The sequence below is a fragment of the Vombatus ursinus genome, unplaced genomic scaffold, assembly GCF_900497805.2.
Source record: "Vombatus ursinus unplaced genomic scaffold, bare-nosed wombat genome assembly UNPS02014818.1, whole genome shotgun sequence".
Taxonomy (NCBI): domain Eukaryota; kingdom Metazoa; phylum Chordata; class Mammalia; order Diprotodontia; family Vombatidae; genus Vombatus; species Vombatus ursinus.
This window is the reverse complement of record NW_020954596.1, coordinates 3,272,244-3,290,960: the sequence shown is the minus strand read 5'-3', so window position 1 is coordinate 3,290,960 and position 18,717 is coordinate 3,272,244. Positions and strand designations below refer to the sequence as shown.

Genomic DNA, 18,717 nt, shown 5'->3' with positions numbered 1-18,717 from the left:
GGGGGGTCGGCCCGGGGCCCGCGGGAGGCGCCGGGGCCGGGGCCGGGGCCGGGGCCCGGGGCGAGCCGGCCGGACTGCTGCTGCTGCTGCTCCAGGTGTTCCCGAGCGGGGTTGAGGGGCCCGGACGACGGGGCGGGCGGGGCCCGGGCAGCGGCGGCGGCATCGGCGGGCTTGACTCCCCCCCCTCGCTCCCCCGGGACGCGCGGCTGCTGCTGCTCCTGCCGCCGCCGCCGCCGAGCTCCGCTCCCGCTGCCTCCGCCTTCCGGATGGTAATCAGCGCTCCGCACTCGGCGCGCCAGGCAGCCCTGCGAGGCCGGCCGCTCTGTCCTCCCCTGCCCTGCCCTGCCCTGTCAGCCCTGCCTTGCCCTGCCCTGCCCTGCTTTGCCCCCTTCTCCTCTCTGCCTTCTTCCCTCTGCCTCCCTGGCGCGCTGCTTCCTTCTCTCGCATCCCTCTCCTCCTCCCAAACCGCTGCAAACCTCCCGGCTGGGCTCCCCTCTCTGCGCCTCAACTCAGCCAGCCCTACTTTGCATCACTCCTGAGAGCCCCACTTTGCGTCACCCGCGGATTTCCCACTTTGCTTCGAGTTTTCGGGGTCCCCCACTTTACAAAGCTCGCGGGGTCCCCACTTTGTGTCAGTTCGAGTGTCCCCACTTTGCCCCACGCCCAGAGCCCCCTTTGGGCATTACATTCAGGGTCCCCTCTGCCCAGCACTGAGATCGCCACTTTGCACCTCTGCGGAGTATCTTCCCTATCCCTGACTCCTGTGCCTTCGCATCCTTGCCCCGTGAGGTCCTCTCTGCTGCTTCTCCCCACCCCTTCAGTTCCCCACTGCTTCCCCTGCTCCGGGCCCCCCTCGCGGCGAGTGGCCGCGGGGGAATCCCTCTGTCTCCCCGCCCCCCGGTGCAGGGGGAGGAGGCTGCGCGGCTGTTAGCGGGTCGGCTTTCTCCGAGGGAGCGGCCCGGGGAGCCAAGCTCTCAATGAGCTGGGGCCAGTAGAGAAGCCGTCGCGAGTCGGGCGCGTTCCGCTGCTGCTCCCTTGCCCGACCCGGCCCGGCCCTGCCCTGTCCTGCCCCGGCCTGGCCTGGTCCAGCCTGTACTCGGCTATACTGGGTGGGGGTGGGGACTATCCCCCAACTTCGTCGGAGCTCGGTGTGCGGGCCGTCGGGGCGCCAGGCAGAGCGGCGCCTGCAGCGCGGTCCCATGTTCTCCATGCAGGACTCCTTGCCCCGAGGAGGGCTCAGCCTGAAAGAGGAGCCGCTCCCTGCCGGCCTCGGCTCGGTGCGCTCCTGGATGCAGGGCACTGGAATCTTGGACGCCACTACCGCAGCGCAGAGGTGAGTCGTACTGAATGACGGGAGTCTATCCCGGAGGGGCAGCGAAGAGCAGAGAGGAGGACTGGACCTGGACCGTTACTGGGATGGGGAGGAACTGCCGAGTCCACAAGAACACCACAGAGCCTTTCACTCACCCTTCACTCGCCTACGTCCCCCTGTTCTCTCTTGCTCATCTCCAACTCCTCTTCCTCCCTCTTTCCTTCTCTGCTGCCTTCCCCTCGCTTGTTTTCTTTCCCTGTAGCCCCGTTCCCCTAATTCTTTCTGCTCTTGAAGTTGTGCGGGAATCTGGCTGGGTCTGGGCACCAACCTAGGTTAACCCTTCCGCCTGTCACTGGCGTTTGGAGCAGTAGCCTGTGGATGGGATGTGGAAGGCGAGGAAGAGAAGTCAGTTTTCCCCAGCCCTTGCCTTCCGGTCCATGACCCCTTAGTTGCAGGCAGTGATGATGGACAAGGTCCCAGAGGATTCCCGAATTAAGCTTCTGGCAGCTCTTCCTTCACTCTCTGCTCTGCTCCCATCCTCTCCTCCATCCTTACAGGGGTGGGGGGTTTGGAGGAGCCTGTTAGGACACACTGCCTGTTCTTCCTTTGCCAGTTTCTGCCTTCTTTTTTGGAGCTCTTCTTCCCAATGGCCTTCCCAATGTTTCCCCGAGTTGGTCGAGGTGGGGGGGGGGGAGGTGTTGGTGCTGGGGCAGGAAGGCTGGGAGGGTGTCGGGAAGCTGGAGCTGCTGGGCTCATAGCCAATGAGAGCCCCTCCAGGAATGTTGATACCCATTTACCACCTGCTTAGGAGACTCAAGGATGGTAGACTCAAGGAGAGGGGGAAGGAAGGAAGGCAGACTTAGGGGAGATGGAGACTGAGGAACAGGAGGGAAGGGATGAGACTGGACAGATAGTATTTTTCACATGGATGCTTTTTACAGCTGGAAAAAGGGTTTGGGATTTGCAGCAAGCAGCACAGGTCTTCAGGGCCTCCTCTGTGCTGTTAGTGCTGCCTGAGCTTAGGAGAGCTGCATTTGTGTAAGACTTAGCCCTGTGACTCCTTGACTCAGCAGGGATGCACCTCCTCTTCATCACTCCCTACCCAACCCTGATTCTAGCTTCTTGCTTGGGTCAACTGCTCTCCTCTCTGGTTGGGGGTTTCACCTGAGCTCTGGGGGCTAGAGAAGGGAAACAAATGCTGTCTTGCAGTCAGTGAGCATGAGAGCTAGACGTTTGTGCAGTGGAGTGCAGAGAGTGACTGGTAGGAAGAGGCAAAGAGATACTGATAGGAACTGGTGGCAGCTTTGGATTTGGGGGTGGGGGAGTGGGTGAGGGATGGATGGTGATTTGGGGCTAGATCCTTAATGCTCTTTGAAGGCTGGTTGGACCTTCCCTGCCTTTCCCTCCTGGCTTGGCTGGCTGGCTGTGCCCGCTGTCACCCAGATCCATGGACATACTTGCATACAGGTATATCAGTGATCCCCTACATGTGGGCCTCTACCTTCATATAGCATACACTCAGTTCTCTCCCTTTCTCCCCGGCTCATCCTGCCACAGTTACCCCCTTACACTCATATAGATTCATGACCACTCAGCCTCACAGAAGTCACACCACCATAGACATGCATGCTAGGTGTCACATACACAAACAAGTGCATACCTACTTGGTTTCACATTCTAGCTAACCCTCTGCTCCCTCTTTTTTGCTCTCCTTGCCCCATTCATCCCAGGATTAGGTATCCTGGAGAGCTGATGGGTAAGAGGGAGGTTCTGTCTATGTGCATGGTATAGGTGGTGGTAGGGAGAACCTATGAGCAAACTTGGACCCCTCTCTTCAGGACCAGAGAAGCTGTTTTTGTGAAAATGTGTCTAGTCATGTTTGTGATTCTCTCTTAGCAAGACTCACTTTCATATGCTGGTCTCGAAAGGATAAAGGACTTGATGTTGTCCAGGACTGGCAAGATGAGTTGGGTGAGAGAAGGGGGCACTTGTGGGGGGGGGGGGAGAGGGATGCTAACATTTGGATTTTTCATCTCTCCCCTTCCTATCCCACCCCCAAATACCCCAGACTCAATATCTATTTGGAGCCCTTGGTACTGGGCCCAGCTGCCCCAGTTCCCTGATCCTAGGTAGCCAGCTGCCTCCCCCAGCCTCTCTTGAGAAACCCATTTCCCCTTATGGAGTATTCTTCCCCTTCAATACCCCATCCCACCTCTGCTCCTTTCCCACATACAACTTTCCTGCTTATACCAGGCACCTTTAGAGGATGGAGGAAAGGGATGGGTGGAAGATTCAGTTTAGCTATGGGGTATTTGAGGGTAGTTCATGTATTTCTGTTCTCATTACACACAGTTGTGGGTATCTGCCACCACGTCCCTCACATACATGTCTGTGTCTCCACTCATATTATATATATCTTCTGTTGAACTATAGGGATGAATGTGACCTAGGGCAACAGAGACTAAAGAGATGGGGAGGACAAGGAAGAGGGTGGAATCCATCTTTTTGTGGGGACATTCTATTGGCAAAAGAAACCTGTAAAAGGCTGATTTGGGGTATTTCCTCCAATCTGCTGAGGCCTGTCCTCCAGGAGGTACACTGGGGTTGGAGGAATTTAGCGTATCATGGAAGAATGAGGCTGTATGCTAGAGTGGAAAAAAAAAACTCTGAATCTGGACTCCAAAGTTGTGGCTTTACTAGCTGATTGACCTGGGGACAGTTAGGTTCTCTGAGACTTTGTTTCCTCCTTCGTAGAGTAAAAATAGCAATGTTTGCACTGCCCCCCCCCCCCCCCCCCCCCCCCCCCCCCCCGCCATGGTTTCTGTGAGGATCAAATGAGAAAATGTTTTGTGGGAAGATACTTTGCAAACTTTGACACTATGTACAAATAGGAGAGCTTATAAGTAAGTAGAGGCAGCTGCCTTCTAAGGAGGCTATGTGAGGCTGGGCTGGCTCCCATATCCAAAGACCCTCCCAGCAGATGGAGAAGGTTCAAGTCTTGCCCTTCCCCCTAGTTCTCATCACCTCTGGGATGCCCCACAGTATCTGTCCTCCTTCCCTAAGGGGATCAGAATGCCATCTTCTCCAGGTCATTGCCTTCTTCAAGTATCTCTTCTCCCTCAGTGACCTTACCTTCCCCGCTGGCTCTTTCCTATTTGCTTACCAATATGCTCAGGTCTCTTTGAATTGAAAAAGAACTCCTACCCTCAGCCTGGCTACTCCCTCAAGTGAGATTGGCCTTGCTCACTCCTTCATTTTACCACCACATTTCTAGAGAGAGCGGTCTCTCTTCTCTGCCTCCACTTTTGGACCATTCACTAACTGACCTTGACTTCTTGGCCATTTGCAGTCTGACTTTCTTCCCCATCACTCCAGAGACAGTTGAAGGGAGGAACAGAAATATATAATGCCCATAAGCTCCCACTGCCATCCTGACTGGGAAAGAGAGGCCATCCTAATTTTTGGGAAAAGGCCCTGTCAACTCATAGAGAATTTTGTAATTTTTGTGGTTCTGTTTTGTCTCCCCCCCCCATAAATTCTTTTTAAAGTACTTCAGCTTTGTTACAGCTTAAAAAAAAAAGCTGTTTCTATCTTGGCCAAGATAGCTGGAGAATTCAGAAGAACCCAGGCTTGGTAGTAGCAGCACTACCCTAGTAGAAATAGTTAATATTTATGTATTGCTTTAAGGTGTACACGGAGGTGACATATGTTATCTCATTTGACCCTCACTACAACCCTGGGAGGTAGGTGCTACCCCATTTTACAGATAAGAAAACTGAGGCTGAGATAGGTTAAGGGACTTTTCTAGGGTCACTCAGCTAATAAGTATCTCATGAAGGATTCAAACTCAGGTCTTCCTTATTCCAAATCCATGGCTTTATCCACTGTGCCACCTAGCTGCCTCATTAACAGGGTAGGGGTGGGAGAGTGATAGGTAGAAATAAATACTTCTCATGCTCCCAGATCTATATTCCCAGTCCTAACCTAAGCTACAGACTCATCTTTCTGACTGCCTCCTGTAAATTTCCACCAGGATGGCCCCTTGACTCTTCGTACTGAACACATCACTCCCTGAGGTCCCACATCTACTTTTCCTCCTGACCCATTTCTGTCCATGGCACCAACGTCCTCCCCATCACCCAGGCTCAAAACCTTTCTCTCTACGTTCCCTGCTACCTGCCTCTGATAGGCCTTTGTGATCTTTCCTGGAGTTGTTCTCCTTGCTCCAGTCTCTCCCTACTCCAAACCTTCAGCACATGGAGCTAGAGGAATATTTCTTGACACTTGCAATCTGATCGATTCACTCATAACCTTCAATAGCTCGTCACTGCCTAAAAGACAGGTCCAAACACTTGGCATTTAATGATGTGGCATTTAGCGATGTGGCCCCAGCCTGTCTTTCTTGCTGCTTCCCTTCACATGGTACAGCAGAAAGAATACTGGCTGTGGTGTCAGAGAATCTAGGGTCAAACCCACCTTTGTTACCTGTGACTGGTGTAACTCTGACAGACCTTGGTTGCCTTGTCTGTAAAACAAGAGGCCTTGAACCAGATGGCCTCTGTAGTCCCTTGCAGTCTAATCTATGTAAATCCAAATCTAAGATCACATATTCTTATCCTACATTCCAACCAAACTGGACTATTGCCATTTCCCAGATAAATTGTGCCCCTTCCCGTCCCCTCTGCCTAAAATATCCCCTCCATACTCAAAATGTATTCCTTTTTTCCAAGGCCAAATGTGATTTCTTTCAGGAAGTCTTCCTGGATTCCTCACCCCCACTAGAAGTGATCTCTTGTTCCTCTGAACTACCATAACCCTTTGCTCTTTCTTGTCTCGTGGTACCTCCTACATTCTGCCTTGGAATTTAGTTTTTTTTTTTTCCATTCCTGTCTTATTATTATACCAAAAGCTCCAGGAGGTCATGAAACTATCAACTCTTTGAGCTGGAAGTGACTTTAGGAATTCAACCCTCAGTTAAAGCATGGCGCCATGCTACATCCTCAACTGACAACTGCCAGTAAGTGGGACCTCCCTGCCTGACCCAAACAGCTCCTTTAATTAGACATTCTTTCTTATGTCAAGCCAAATTTACCTCTCTGGAACTTCAACCTATTGGTGGTGGTTCTGTGCTCTGGGGCCCAGCAGAGCAAACACGACAGTAGAGACAATGATCACATGGCCAATTGTCCTCTTCTTCAGGCTAAACCTCCCCACTTCCTTCAGTGGATCTCCGTATCATCTTTGTTTCCCCAGTAAGTACCATGCACAAAACTTTGAGAGCAGCTGGCATTGAATGGAGTAACCTGATGAATTTTATTGGAAGAATTCAAAAAGGAAAGGGAATTCCTGCTGAAGGAATCCACTCAACTTGAAGGGATCCTTCCTACCCTGGTTCTGATCATGTAGTGACCTCGGTGTGCTGAGTCTGGAATGCTCTCCTACTGCCTTTCTCCTCCTTGGTCAAAAGAAAGAGAGCCATTCCGGACCTCCCTCATCGTGTGTGGGACAGGGAGTGGTGTCCTTCCCTGCTCCCAAGCTGTTGACAGTCTTTTAGGTCTTCGTTACACAAATAAGGCTGCCCTACAGCCCAGCCCAGCCGGATGGCACCAAACTTCTCCATGTGTGGGGTGGGAGTGGAGTTGCAGAAGAGGGGCATATTTGAGCCAGAGTCGAAGTCTCTCAAAGGAGAAGAAATGAGGTGGTTGGCAGGGGAGGAATAGTGTGAAGCAGTCTCTATGAGTCTGGGAATAACAATGGAACTGTGAGAACCCCAGAGAGTGTGTGCTTCAGCTGGATGTGAGGTTAGAGTAGGGTTCTCAGTCTTAATATGCAATAAGAGTGAGGTGGAGTCAGAAGTCCCTAACTGGTGACTCTGCTTTGGAAGCTAGGGCCACTTCTGGAGCTTATCTGGGGGAAAGTTCTTTTTCTTCCCTGTCCTTCCTCCTCCGCACTTTCCCTATCCCATGTTCTGCCTCAGAGACTCGCTCATCTTCTGTCCCCTCTCCCTAACTCAGGGAGGATCTCTCCCTCAATGAGGTCATTGCACCTTGGATGACTGTGACTGGCACCCCCCCGACTCCCCTCCCCTCCCCCATGGATTTGCTATCTGCTCTCCTTCATCACCTTTTACCCTCCTCCACCTCCAACACACAAACGCACTCTGGCTACTAGAAGACCTGAGACCCTAGGAAAGAGTTTGCAAGACCATTTCAGAGTCCCAAGTCTGGAACCCTCTCCTCTGGCAAAGTCCCAGGCCTCTTTTCTTTTTGGTCAGAGGAAAGGCAGCCACCATGGACTTCCAAGATCATGTGTGGGGCAGGGATATGTGTAGTAGGGGCTGGGAGGGGCAGAGGGAGGCTACTTAGAGCTGAGAGTAGCTCAGGGAGCTGACTTTCCTGTAAGCAGCTTTGGTCCAGCCCCTCTGCTAGGAAACGCTCCCATTTACTTTAATAATTAATAGCAGTGCCTCAGTGAGCCTCCCTTCCCTTCCCTACCCCCTCCCCAGCCAAATGGGTGTTTCCACTGGCTTTTCCTCCCTCCCAGAGACAACATACCTTTGCCCATCTCCCTCAGCCACCCTCTCTTTTCTCCTCCCAGCCCCTTCCCAGCAAACCACGACTCAGGATTTCCTCAGTCACTGGCCCTGGCCCTAAGTACCAGGGAATAGTGGGTGGGAACCCAGGAGTCCCGTTTAGGGGAAGCTCACAGGTCAACCCCAATGATTTCCATTGCTTCCTAATGAGAACAGGGGCTCCCAACCTTTCACCTTCCTGCCACCCCCCAACACCTCCTGGTTTTGTTCTCTTCTCTTCAGATCTCACTCTTTGCCTCCTCCCTGTCTTTCCCTCCCCCACCCTTCTCTGCAATATCTTTCCCCTGAGTCTTGTTCTTCCCTACATCTCTCATCTTTCCCTCTGAGTGTTAATGGCCCCTTATTCTAATGAACTACGGATTTCCATAGTGAAACACCTCAGCCTCCTGACTTCCTATCACTGGCTTTGGTTCGTGGAATGTGGGGGTGGGGTGGGGGAGGTGGGGAGCATAATCATTTTTCCTATGTTGTGGGGTGGGGGGGGGAAGCTGATGCACTGGAGCTTGCTGGACCAAACCTGGAGATCATTAGGAGTGAGTTAGTTAGTAGCAAAACTGGAGTTTGGGCTGAAGGATCCTGGCTCTCAGCCCAGGGGATGGAGGGGGAAGGATCATTGGATGGAGATGGAGGAGAGAGATGAATACTTGTTGAATGACAAGGCATGGGATGAGGAAGGAGGATTTGGGAGTGTGAAGGAGGAAGGAATGGGGAGTGGTCTCTAGTGATGGGGATGCAAGGAAGAGGGTAGAGGAGGAGGAGATATTTGGAAGAAAGGAGGGGAAATGAAATGGGAAGAATTTAGGAAGAAGGACTTAGGATAGAAGATATGGAGGGGGAAATGAATGGGAAGATTTTAAGAGGAAACTCAGAGGGAAACAGGAGAGGTGGAGCAGGAGACGTGAAAGGGAATGACGAGAAGTCATAGGTAGCTTTTTAATGGACTCTGATAATCCCCAAGCCTGGGACTAGTGACTCTGGACTCTTGTTTTCCTCTCCCAGTTCATACTCAGGTTCCTCCACACCAGTGGCTGTGCCTCAGTTGCTCCACAGATGATACTGAAGGCAGGGGAATTATATTAAGGCAGAACGAATGCCTCTCATGTTTCCCAGTGTGGGACATTGAGAAGCCTGGAGGCTGTGGCTTTGGAGGGAAATAGGGGAGAAAGGAGAACAGCAAAGTAAGAACCAATGATGGGAGTTCGATAGGGGAGATAGAAATGGCAAGAGGAGGGAGAGAAAGAGACAATGAGAGAGAGACAGAGACAGAGAGAAGAGAGACAAAGAGACAATGAGAGGGAGAGACAGAGAGAGAGAGACAGAGACAGAGACAGAGACAGAGAGACAGGGAGACAGACAATGAGAGAGAAAAGATAGAGAGACAGAAACAAGAAGGCAGGGAAGAGCAGCTACGAAGGGAACCTGAAGCCAAGTGTCTTGGTGTGTCTGTCTCAGGGGAAGGGGGGTGGGGAGTAGGATTAGGAGTAGGGAGCCAGAGTCTCGTCTGTTGGGAGAGGTGCTCTCCAGTGTGATTGCTCTAGAGAGGCTGTTAGAAGCATTTTTTTTTTTTTGGTTAAATTGCTGTTATTTATAATAACCGTTTAGTCAAGAATGTAAAGAGCTGTGGAGCCGCCTCCCAGGGAACGCTCAAAGAGAAATACTGGCTCTATTTCGAGACAATTGTAGCAGGAGGATGCTGTGCAGCCCTCCTCCCCTCCCTCTCCTTCTGCCCACCTCCTGGGCCTCAAGTGGGGGGGACCACTAGTCCACGGCTGGGGTGTGTGTGTAGGAGATGTGGATTGATTGCATGGTCTTTTTGTCACTGCCCCGGCTTGTGACTTCAACACTTGGACACGCTGTGGTGTCTTGGAGACAAGAAGTCAAGTCCTTTTCTCTGTCTCCCCACTGTACTTCCCCTCCCCCATTCCCCAAAGGTGCTGCGAGTTAGGGACTTGTGGTCTCAGCTCTGGGGATTAGCACTGGTGGAGAGGATAATAGGCACACTGGCTTCCTGTGTGTGTGAGAGTGTCCTGGAAACGGTGGGATATGGAGGGTGGAGGGGACAGACACACACAGAGCATTACCTTTTCCCTTTCTCCTCCCCCTGTCTCTGAGATCTAGAAGGAGGTGATAAAGTGTCTGTAGCCATACACTTGCTACAGGGAAGCATCCTGAAGGGGTGAGGCCACCAGAATGAAAGGTCAGCCTCTGAACCCTGAGCAGAGTACATGGGATAGAGTGTGCCGGAATAAGTTAAGTCTCAAGACCAGACCTCTGGCTTATAAGAAACACAATGGGAAAAGACTGAAGTGGGCCCTTTTTCACCACCATACCTGCACATGGACCTATAGGACCTGGACTTGTGCTTTATTGTTATGGAGAACTCCCAGATGAGGAAATTCCCTTCACCAAAGCTAGTCGGAACTTTCTATTCAGTTCATATAGTCTTTAAGAGTTACCTAGGGCAAAGGTGTCAAATAAGTAGCCAGAACCAGATTAAAATGTCGTTGGGGAACATTTAACAAAATAAATAAAAATACAATAAAACAGAGATAGCATTCATATGTGGTTTTCCAAGTCAATATGTACCCACAGGGAGGCTTATATACAGTTTAGTGGTCCCTATTCTTATCTGACACCCCTGGTCCAGACCGCTGACTTGCTCAGAGTCACAGTTGTACTTGCCCAGGCAAGGACTTGAACCCAGGTTCTTCTAGCTCCAAATGCCTCCTTGTTTCCCCTGCAGGAGCACTGGCCTACTTTCCCCTGACACTGGGGTTCTGGGTTATCCACTGAACCTCCTGGTCTCCCCTAGTCTGTCATCCAAAATTCTATCTAAATGTATTTTGAATCTACAGGAACACCTGGACTTCTAGCAGTCTTGACCCATGGAACATGAGACCCACGCACATCTAGCACCTGGAACTATCCTCCTTTTAAACCAGTCAATTTAATTTGCCCCCAAGATGATTCTCCCTAGGATGGTAGATTAGAATTTGAGGAGGGAGAGGGTGGGGGTGCTTCTTTAGGGATCACTGAGAAATGAGAGAAGTGTTACGGAGAAGCCTTGCAGTGGAGGTAGGAAATGCTCTTAATACTGACATTAAGTCATCAAGACAGCAGATAGAATGCTGGATTTAGACGCAGGAAGACTTGAGTTCAAATCGTACTCAGATAACTATGACCCTATGAGCCAGCCACTTGAACCTCTCTCAGGCTCTCTGTTTCCTCATCTGTAAAATGGGGATAATAATAGTACCTATGTCACAGGGTCATTGTGAGGATTAAATGAAATAATATTTGTAGCAAGGCACAAATATCAAGAGGCAGCAAGGTGGTATAGTAGATAGGGCGTTGGATCTGGAATCAGGAAGAGCTGAGTTCAAAGTCTGCCCCAAACACTTACTAGCTGTATGACCCTAGGCAAGTCATTTAACCCCTGTCTCTCAGTTTCCTCATCTGTAAAATAGTAATGATGCCAATAGCACCTACCTTCCATGGCTGTTGTGAAGATTAAATGAGACCATGTTTGTGAAGTGTTGTATAAATGCTAGCTTTATTATAATTATGATTATCAAGAAAAGCTGAAATTAATTTTCAGTAGGCTGTCCAAGAGGATGGGGCAGGGAGGGTGTTGTATATTTTAGATTTTAATCAAAAGTAGTTAATTTTTTAAAAAAAAATCGTGTTATTTAAAGGAGGCAGATTCAGTTATCCAGAAAATGGTTATTTATGAAAGACTTCGTGCCCTGAGGAAACAAACCAGAGGTGTGAGGTAGAATTTCTTTTCCATCTTTTCCTTCTCTTGAGGTCATCAGTTTCCTAAGTTTCCTGGGGGCTGCATGATGTAGGACTTCCCTTGATTTGTCCTCAGCCTCCTGTCCTCTAGCACTGGGACCATGACAGGGGCATCCATTCTGTATGGCCCCTTCATTATGTGATCCTCCTCTCAGCATTCATCTGTCTAGACTGAAGGACCTCATCTTCTCAGTCCTCCCCCAAACACTGGCTCTTTCTCCCCTGGGTTGTTGTAGTTGTTCTTCTCTGGGCCTTTTGAATCAAATTAACTTCAGCCCACACTTCTTTAGAACCAACACTGTGGCACTGTGGACAGAGAAGATGTGTGACCTTCTCCGATGGGACTTCCAGTCAAATGGGATGTGTGTGTCTGTGTGTATGTCTATGTCAATATCTGTGTGTGTTTGTGTTTATCTGTGTGTGTGTGTGTGTGTGTGTGTTTCAACACAGACCCAGATAGTGGTAAGGATAACAAGGTATACAAACAATTAGGTCACAAGGGAAGGTCTGATCATTATAGAGGAGAGGTCTAAGCAAATGCTCTGAGAAATCTGAGGAGGGAAGCTTTACTTTCCTCTGTTGTTTCAGAGAAAGCTTTGTGGAGGATTTGATATCTGGGTTTGATCTTGAAGGAAAAGAAGGTCTTCAATGGGGGACCTGAGGGGGAGAGGATGAAGAAACTGAGATCAAAACAGAACTTAGTCTCTTTTCCCCCAAATTCTTTCTTCTTGCTAACTTCTCTATTACTGCCCAGGGCACCACCATTCTCCCCGTCACCCAGGCTGGAAAACATCCTCAATCTCTCACTCTCTCTCACCCCTCATAGTCAATCTTTTGCTAAGTCTTGTTTCTACCTTCACAGTATCTCTTGTATAGTTACCCTTTTCTTTCCTCCACTTTCATGGCTGCCATGCTGGTGCAGGTTCTTATCACCTCATGGCTAGATTATTTCAATAGCCCACTGGGAGGTCTCTCTGCCTCAAGCCTCTCTCCATTCCAATCCACCCTCTACTCAGCTGCCAAAGTGATTTTCCTAAAGCATAGGTCTATGTCACTTCCTACTTAATGATCTCCAATCGCTCCCTATTACCTCCAGGATCAAATATAAAATCTCAGTTTGGGATTTAAAGCCCTTCACATCCAGCCTCTTTTTGCCTCTTCTAGACTTCCTATAGTTTATTCCACTTCACTTGTTCTGAGATCCAGCCACAATGGCTCCTCTACTAGGCTCCTCTATCTCTCAGTTCAGTGCTTTTTCACTGACTGTCATCCCCTGTGCCTGGAATGCTCTCACTTCTTACCTCCGTATCTCAGTTTTCCTGGCTTCCTTCAAGACTCAGCTAACTCTCACTTTCTGCAGAAGGCTTCTTCCTTTACTCCCTGCTAGATAGAGCCTTCCCCCTCAAGTATACTATCTTCCCTCCTATGTATACCGTCTATCTCTATCTCTGTCTCTTTCTCTATCTTTGTCTCTGTGTCCATCTGTATCTTTACATCTACTTCTACATTTATATATCTATATCTCTATATATCTATCTTGTATGCACATAATTGTTAGCATGTTATCTCCCCTGTTAGAATGTGAGCTCCCTGAGGGCAAGGATCATGTATTTCTTTTCTTTGCATACCTAGCATAGGACCTGGCACCTAGTAACCAGCTCCTAAATGCTTATTGATTGATTGGACTGGCCCAGAAAGGTTTCTTGGCCTGTTTAAGGACACGTAGGTAGTGAGTAGCAGAGCTAGGATTTGAGCACCAGGTCTTGCAATACCAAGTTCGGTGCTCTTACAAATCTACTGCAATTCCTCTTGTATGTCGAGTGGGGCCTAGAATGCTAGGATCATCTAGCATTCCTACTTAATCTGGTAAGCAGTGGAGAGCTCCTTCAGGTTTTTGTCTGAGCAGAGCATGAAGAGAAAGACTAATAGGTGGTAGGACAAGAATGGATTGGGGTGTGTGTGTGTGCATACTCCCCCCCCCAAAAAAAGAAGAGATCTGAGAATGCACCTCCTTCCTTTCACTTCAGAGGTAGGGGATTATGCTACATATCATGTCAGAATTTTTTTCAGTGTATTAGTTTGCTGAATTGTTGTTTTCTTTTTTTTTAAGAGATAGGTCTTTGGAAGGGGTAGGGAGGGGCATGGGGAAATGAAGGTGATGTAGAAAGAAAAGCTCTCAATAAAAATGTTTGAAAGAATGGATTGGTGAATTGGAGGGAATATGGGAGAAAGACCAATTAAGGTCTAGATGAGAAGGCATGAGGGCCTAAGCCAGGTGAGGACAGCAGGACTGGCCCAGGGGATGGATTTAAGAAATATTGTAGAGGTCAAAGGGCTTGGCAACTGATTATCTGAGGGAGTAAGAGAGGCAGGAGCCAAAGGGACTCAGGTTGTGGGGCTCAGTGATTGGGACAGTGATAGTGCTAATAGACTAGAGAAGAGAGTGGAAGGGGCAGGTGGAGGGAGAAGAAGATGAGGAATTTTGTTTTGGAGTTAGTTGTTCAATCTGTAGCAGAGATGTTTGGTAGGTAGTTGGACATGAAGCCTAGGAACTTAGGAGAGAGGATGGAGAAAAACATTTGGGAGTCATCCATGTAGAAATGACACTTGATGCATGGGAGTGAAGGGAAACGTTACGAGGGAACATGGAGAGAGAACAGAGAAGAAAGAGCTAAGGAGAGAACCATGGCAAACACATCCACCTTAGGGTGCTGTGAAAAAGAAGCACTTCAAGAAATAAAGAGTCACTCGAAGATGAGAAACCATAAGAGGAGAGTGTCACAGAAAAGGTCATGGGGATGAGAACTGGAAAAAGGCCATTAGATTTAGTGATAGGAAGGTCATTAGGGACCTTTGAGAGAGCAGGTTCAGTAGGGTGGTAGGGCATGAAAGCCACATCAGAAACTCCAGAAGAGGCAGCTTGGTGTTGTGGATAGAGTTCTGGATCTGGAGTTGGGAAGACCTGGTTTCAATCTCACATCTGACATTTATTAACTGTGTGAAACTGGGCAAGCTAATTAACCTTGCAGCCTCAGTTTCTTCATCTGTTAAATGGGGATGATAATAGAACCCGCCTCCCAGGGTTGTTGTATCAAATGAGATAATGCATGTAAACTGCTTTGCAAAACTTAGCTGTATACATGTCAGCTATTGTTTTAATTTTTAATTAAAAAAATAAAGAATACAAATAGCACCTCTCTACAAGGATGCTGTGAAACTCAGAGGAAATAACCTATATAAAGCTTTTGGCCAACTTTATTTATTTATTTATTTATTTATTTTTGCATTTTTTTCTTTTCAGGTGAGGCAATGGGGATTAAATGACTTTCCTAGAGTCACACAGCTAGTGAGTGTTATGTGTCTGAGGTCAGATTTGAACTCAAGTCCTCCTGACTCCAGCGCTGGTGCTCTATCCACTGTGCCCCCTAGCTGCCCCTTCTTTGCCAACTTTAAATGGCTATAAAAATGTTAGCTAATATTATCATTATTGATATCTTTTGTTTTTTTATGTCACCTTCATTTCTGAATATATCTTTACCCCTCATCCCAACCCAAAGAGTCATCCCTTGTAACAAAAAATAAAAGAAAGAGAAAGAGAAAAAAGGAGTATAGTATAACTAAACTATACATTAACTAAGTCTGACAGTATATACCATATTCCATACTCACAATACCCCACTTCTGTAAAGAAAGGAGGGAAATGCATTTTCTCAACTCTTCTCTAGGGACAAGATTGGTCATTGTTATCATATAATGTTCAGTTTCATTTTTTGTGCTGTTTTCATTTCATTTGTTTTTCTACTTCCATTTCCTTTATTATCCCATTACATTTTCTAGGGACCTGAAGTACATGCAGGATTCTAGATATGAACTTTCTCTGGCTTGCACAAGGAAAGAACAATTTCTGTTTTTGTGTCCAAACCTTTTCCTAGTGAGGTCCCACCCTTGACCTTGTATTAACCAAAGAAGCACTTTGGGTGAATATTTTTAGGGAATAGTCTGTGATACCACCAGTATCCTTTTCTGGAGTCATGACAGAGAGCTTAGAGTCCTTAGAGTGAAAACTTCACTGGAGTATTTCATTCTAAGTGTATTGTCAAGAGGTGGGTGGTATAATGGAAACAGACATACAGAGAGAGAGACAGAGAGAAGAGAGAGATGGAAGAGAGAGAGAGAGACAGAGACAGAGAAAAGAGAGAGAGATGGAAGGGGGAGAGAGACAGAGAGAAGAGAGAGAGAGAGAGCTGGCCATTGAGTCGGGAAGACCTCAGCCACAGGGCCCCCGTGTGACCCTGGACAAGTCATTTAACCTCTTCATACTTCAGGAAACTCATTAAGAACATTAGTTTGCAGAGCAGGGCTAATGTACAATGATAGAGTGAGTTTTCTAGCCTGGTGAAATTCCCCATCCAATTCTCATCTTTTTTCTGCCTTTCACTTCTTCATGTCATAGCTCATCTCTCCCTTTTTTGCCCACTTACTGAGACCACCAAAAAGAGTATAAAGTCCTCAGAAAACCTGGAGAGTGCTTGGTCCCTTTGTCCTCCAGACCATGATAAAGGTGTTGGCTAAGCCCAGTCCTTGCTCTGGTCTCTGGGGATAACAATAATAATAACAACCCTCTTTTTAGATTTCTTTAACCAGAGAAGCACCAAGCTTTCTATGACAAAACGTTCACCCACCTCTCAAACACACGCGCACGCGCACGCGCACACACACACACACACACACACACACACACACCCCTATCATATACACTAACACCTACACATATTTCAAAGCATGGTGTGTATGTCTCTGTGATGTTTCCTCATCTCCCTGTCTGTCTTCCACTCCCTGTATCCTTTCCCTTCTTTCTCATTATTTCTCCACGCCTCTCACCATCTCTTTCACATAAATGGTAAGATGTCTTGGAAGAAAAACCTTCCCTCTGTTTGCTGCGGTTTCCTCAGTCACATCTTTTGCATTTCAGTGGTTGGGGAAGCTGGGTACAACAGCTGGGGTGCTAGAGACCTGTTTCTACTTTGTGCCCCCAGTCACGGCTCATTTAGTCATCCCTCTCCCACTCCACCTTATAACATTCTACCCCCACTCTTTGAGTGTAGACCAGAGGGGGCAAGCTAAGCTGGTTTACCCTGAGGGTGGGGTGGGGTGGGACGTGTTTTATCATCCAATGATTCTGCAGCCCTCCTCCTCTCCCCTTCCTGTGTCCTATGCTCAGACACATACAGACATATGGCAACCCCTCTCCTTTCCTTCCTTCTCCCTTCAAACTTCCACTCAAATAGTCTTCCTCTGACTTGAGCCATTATTCTTTTTCCTCTTATGGCTGTCTTCTTCCTCCCTCCCCACCTCCCTCCCAAGGGCCAGAGCTGGCTCTCTAGGGGGTCTTAGCAAGTTGTGTGGTCTGCCTGGGAGATGCAACTGAGTTCCTCTGGACTGGGCTAAAGCAGGAGGGGGTGGTGCATGTGTGGATTGAAGCCAAAGCCCGTTTGACCAGGATAATGAAAATGAAATCAGAGTTGGGAATCTTGGGGAATTGGGAGGAGAGCAAAAATACACTGGATGTCTCAGGGTGCAAAGGTGAGAGAGTTCAGGTGGCTTAATTTGCCTTCAGACTCTTCTTGTCCTCATACTCTTTGCTTCGTTACTGGCTGGATGCTGGGGCGGGGGGGAGGATGTGGAAGGAGTTGGAAGATAAATCCTTTTAGACTTCTGCTGGATTGGGATGAGGACCTCTGTCATCCTCTCTACTCCCCTTCTCTATGTGCACTATCTCTGTTTGGACTCTTTGAGAATGGGCAGAGGAGAGAACACATCTCCTCCCTCTCTCCCCCAAGACTTAGTTGCTCTCAGACCTGTGGAAGCTTTCCCTATTATCCCAACTCCCTTTTCTTTCCTGGTCTATGGTGAAAGGGAGTCTCCCTAAGGTAAAGGAGGGGCAGGATTTTGCTTTGGGGGTCAGGCCCCGACTTCTTGGGCCTTGTTCTTAGTCCCTAGAGAAGAGACAAAACAGAACTATCAAAGCTCCAATGTCCTCCCCACTCCTTAGGAATGGACTCCAGACTCTATAGGCCAAAAGCAGCTATAGAGCTCTTGGAGAAGGCACTGTCCCTCCTGTGCCTCAGTTTCTCTATATTCTCCTAATGGATTCTCTGTTCATTACTCCAGCGTGCTGGGTTTTATCTCTTGCTTGCTGGAAGGTGGTGGTGGCGGGTAAAAGAGTGATCTCATAGCTTCAGGGGAGGTAGGGATCTCTCCAGAGACCAAGGCTGGGGAATTGTAGTTAGCAAAGGGATTTAGTGTTGTTCTCCAAGATGAACAGAAGCTGAGCTGGGTTGGTCTCAGGGGAGGGTAGCAGAGTGTATGATAGTTTAGTCAAACCTCATTAATTTGTTCTCCACTAATTCAGCATTAGATAGAACTTGCCCTGGGCTGAGCTGCTGAAGAAGTTTCTACCTGAGATGTTTAGGAGGCATGAGTTTATAGGTGAAAAATAGATAGATGAAAGTTCTGAGGGTCTAAGCAAGTTATGTTTTATGACTAGTGGTTAGCCCAGAGGTTCCTTTGTTATCCCCTGGAAAGGTGAGGAGGGCCCCCAGTGCATTAGGTGAATCCTCTGGGGAGGATGTATCAGGGCATAGGGGAAGAAGTCACAGAAATAGAGACAGCTGGATAGGCTGCTGCAGGTATGGATAAAGGAAAGGGGGGAAGTGCTCCCAAGCATCTAGGGGTGCCGCCTCACTTGAGGACCTAGAGGACCACATGTGGCCCGGAGGCTGCAGGTTCCCCACCCCTGATAGGAAATACCTGAGCTATCCAAGAAAAGGGAAGAACCCAGCTTAAGATCTTTCCTGATATGTACAAATAGACACACCCTTGGTGCCTTTCCTAATTCTCCTGACTCTCCCAGGGAAACTCCTTCCTCCTGCCTTGGTTCTTAATGCTCTTACTATGGTGGGCAGTGTGTGGTGTGTGTGTGTGTGTGTGTGTGTGTGTGTGTGTGTGTGTGTGTGTG

The 18,717-nt window shown here is 48.6% G+C and overlaps 1 protein-coding gene across 7 annotated transcripts in view; it reads left to right on the top strand.

Moving 5' to 3' along the window:
- Positions 1 to 239: 239 nt before the first annotated feature.
- The window catches only part of EBF4 (EBF family member 4), a 105,534-nt gene continuing 87,056 nt past the window's right edge, over positions 240 to 18,717 (top strand). For 6 of the 7 annotated variants that reach the window (XM_027836523.1, XM_027836522.1, XM_027836518.1 and 3 more), the window contains exon 1: positions 1,200 to 1,333. In XM_027836523.1, the coding sequence (XP_027692324.1) occupies positions 1,200 to 1,333 (134 nt within the window). Of the gene's footprint in view, positions 270 to 1,199; positions 1,334 to 18,717 lie in introns of those variants that run through there. The other variant, XM_027836520.1, reaches the window with a different exon arrangement.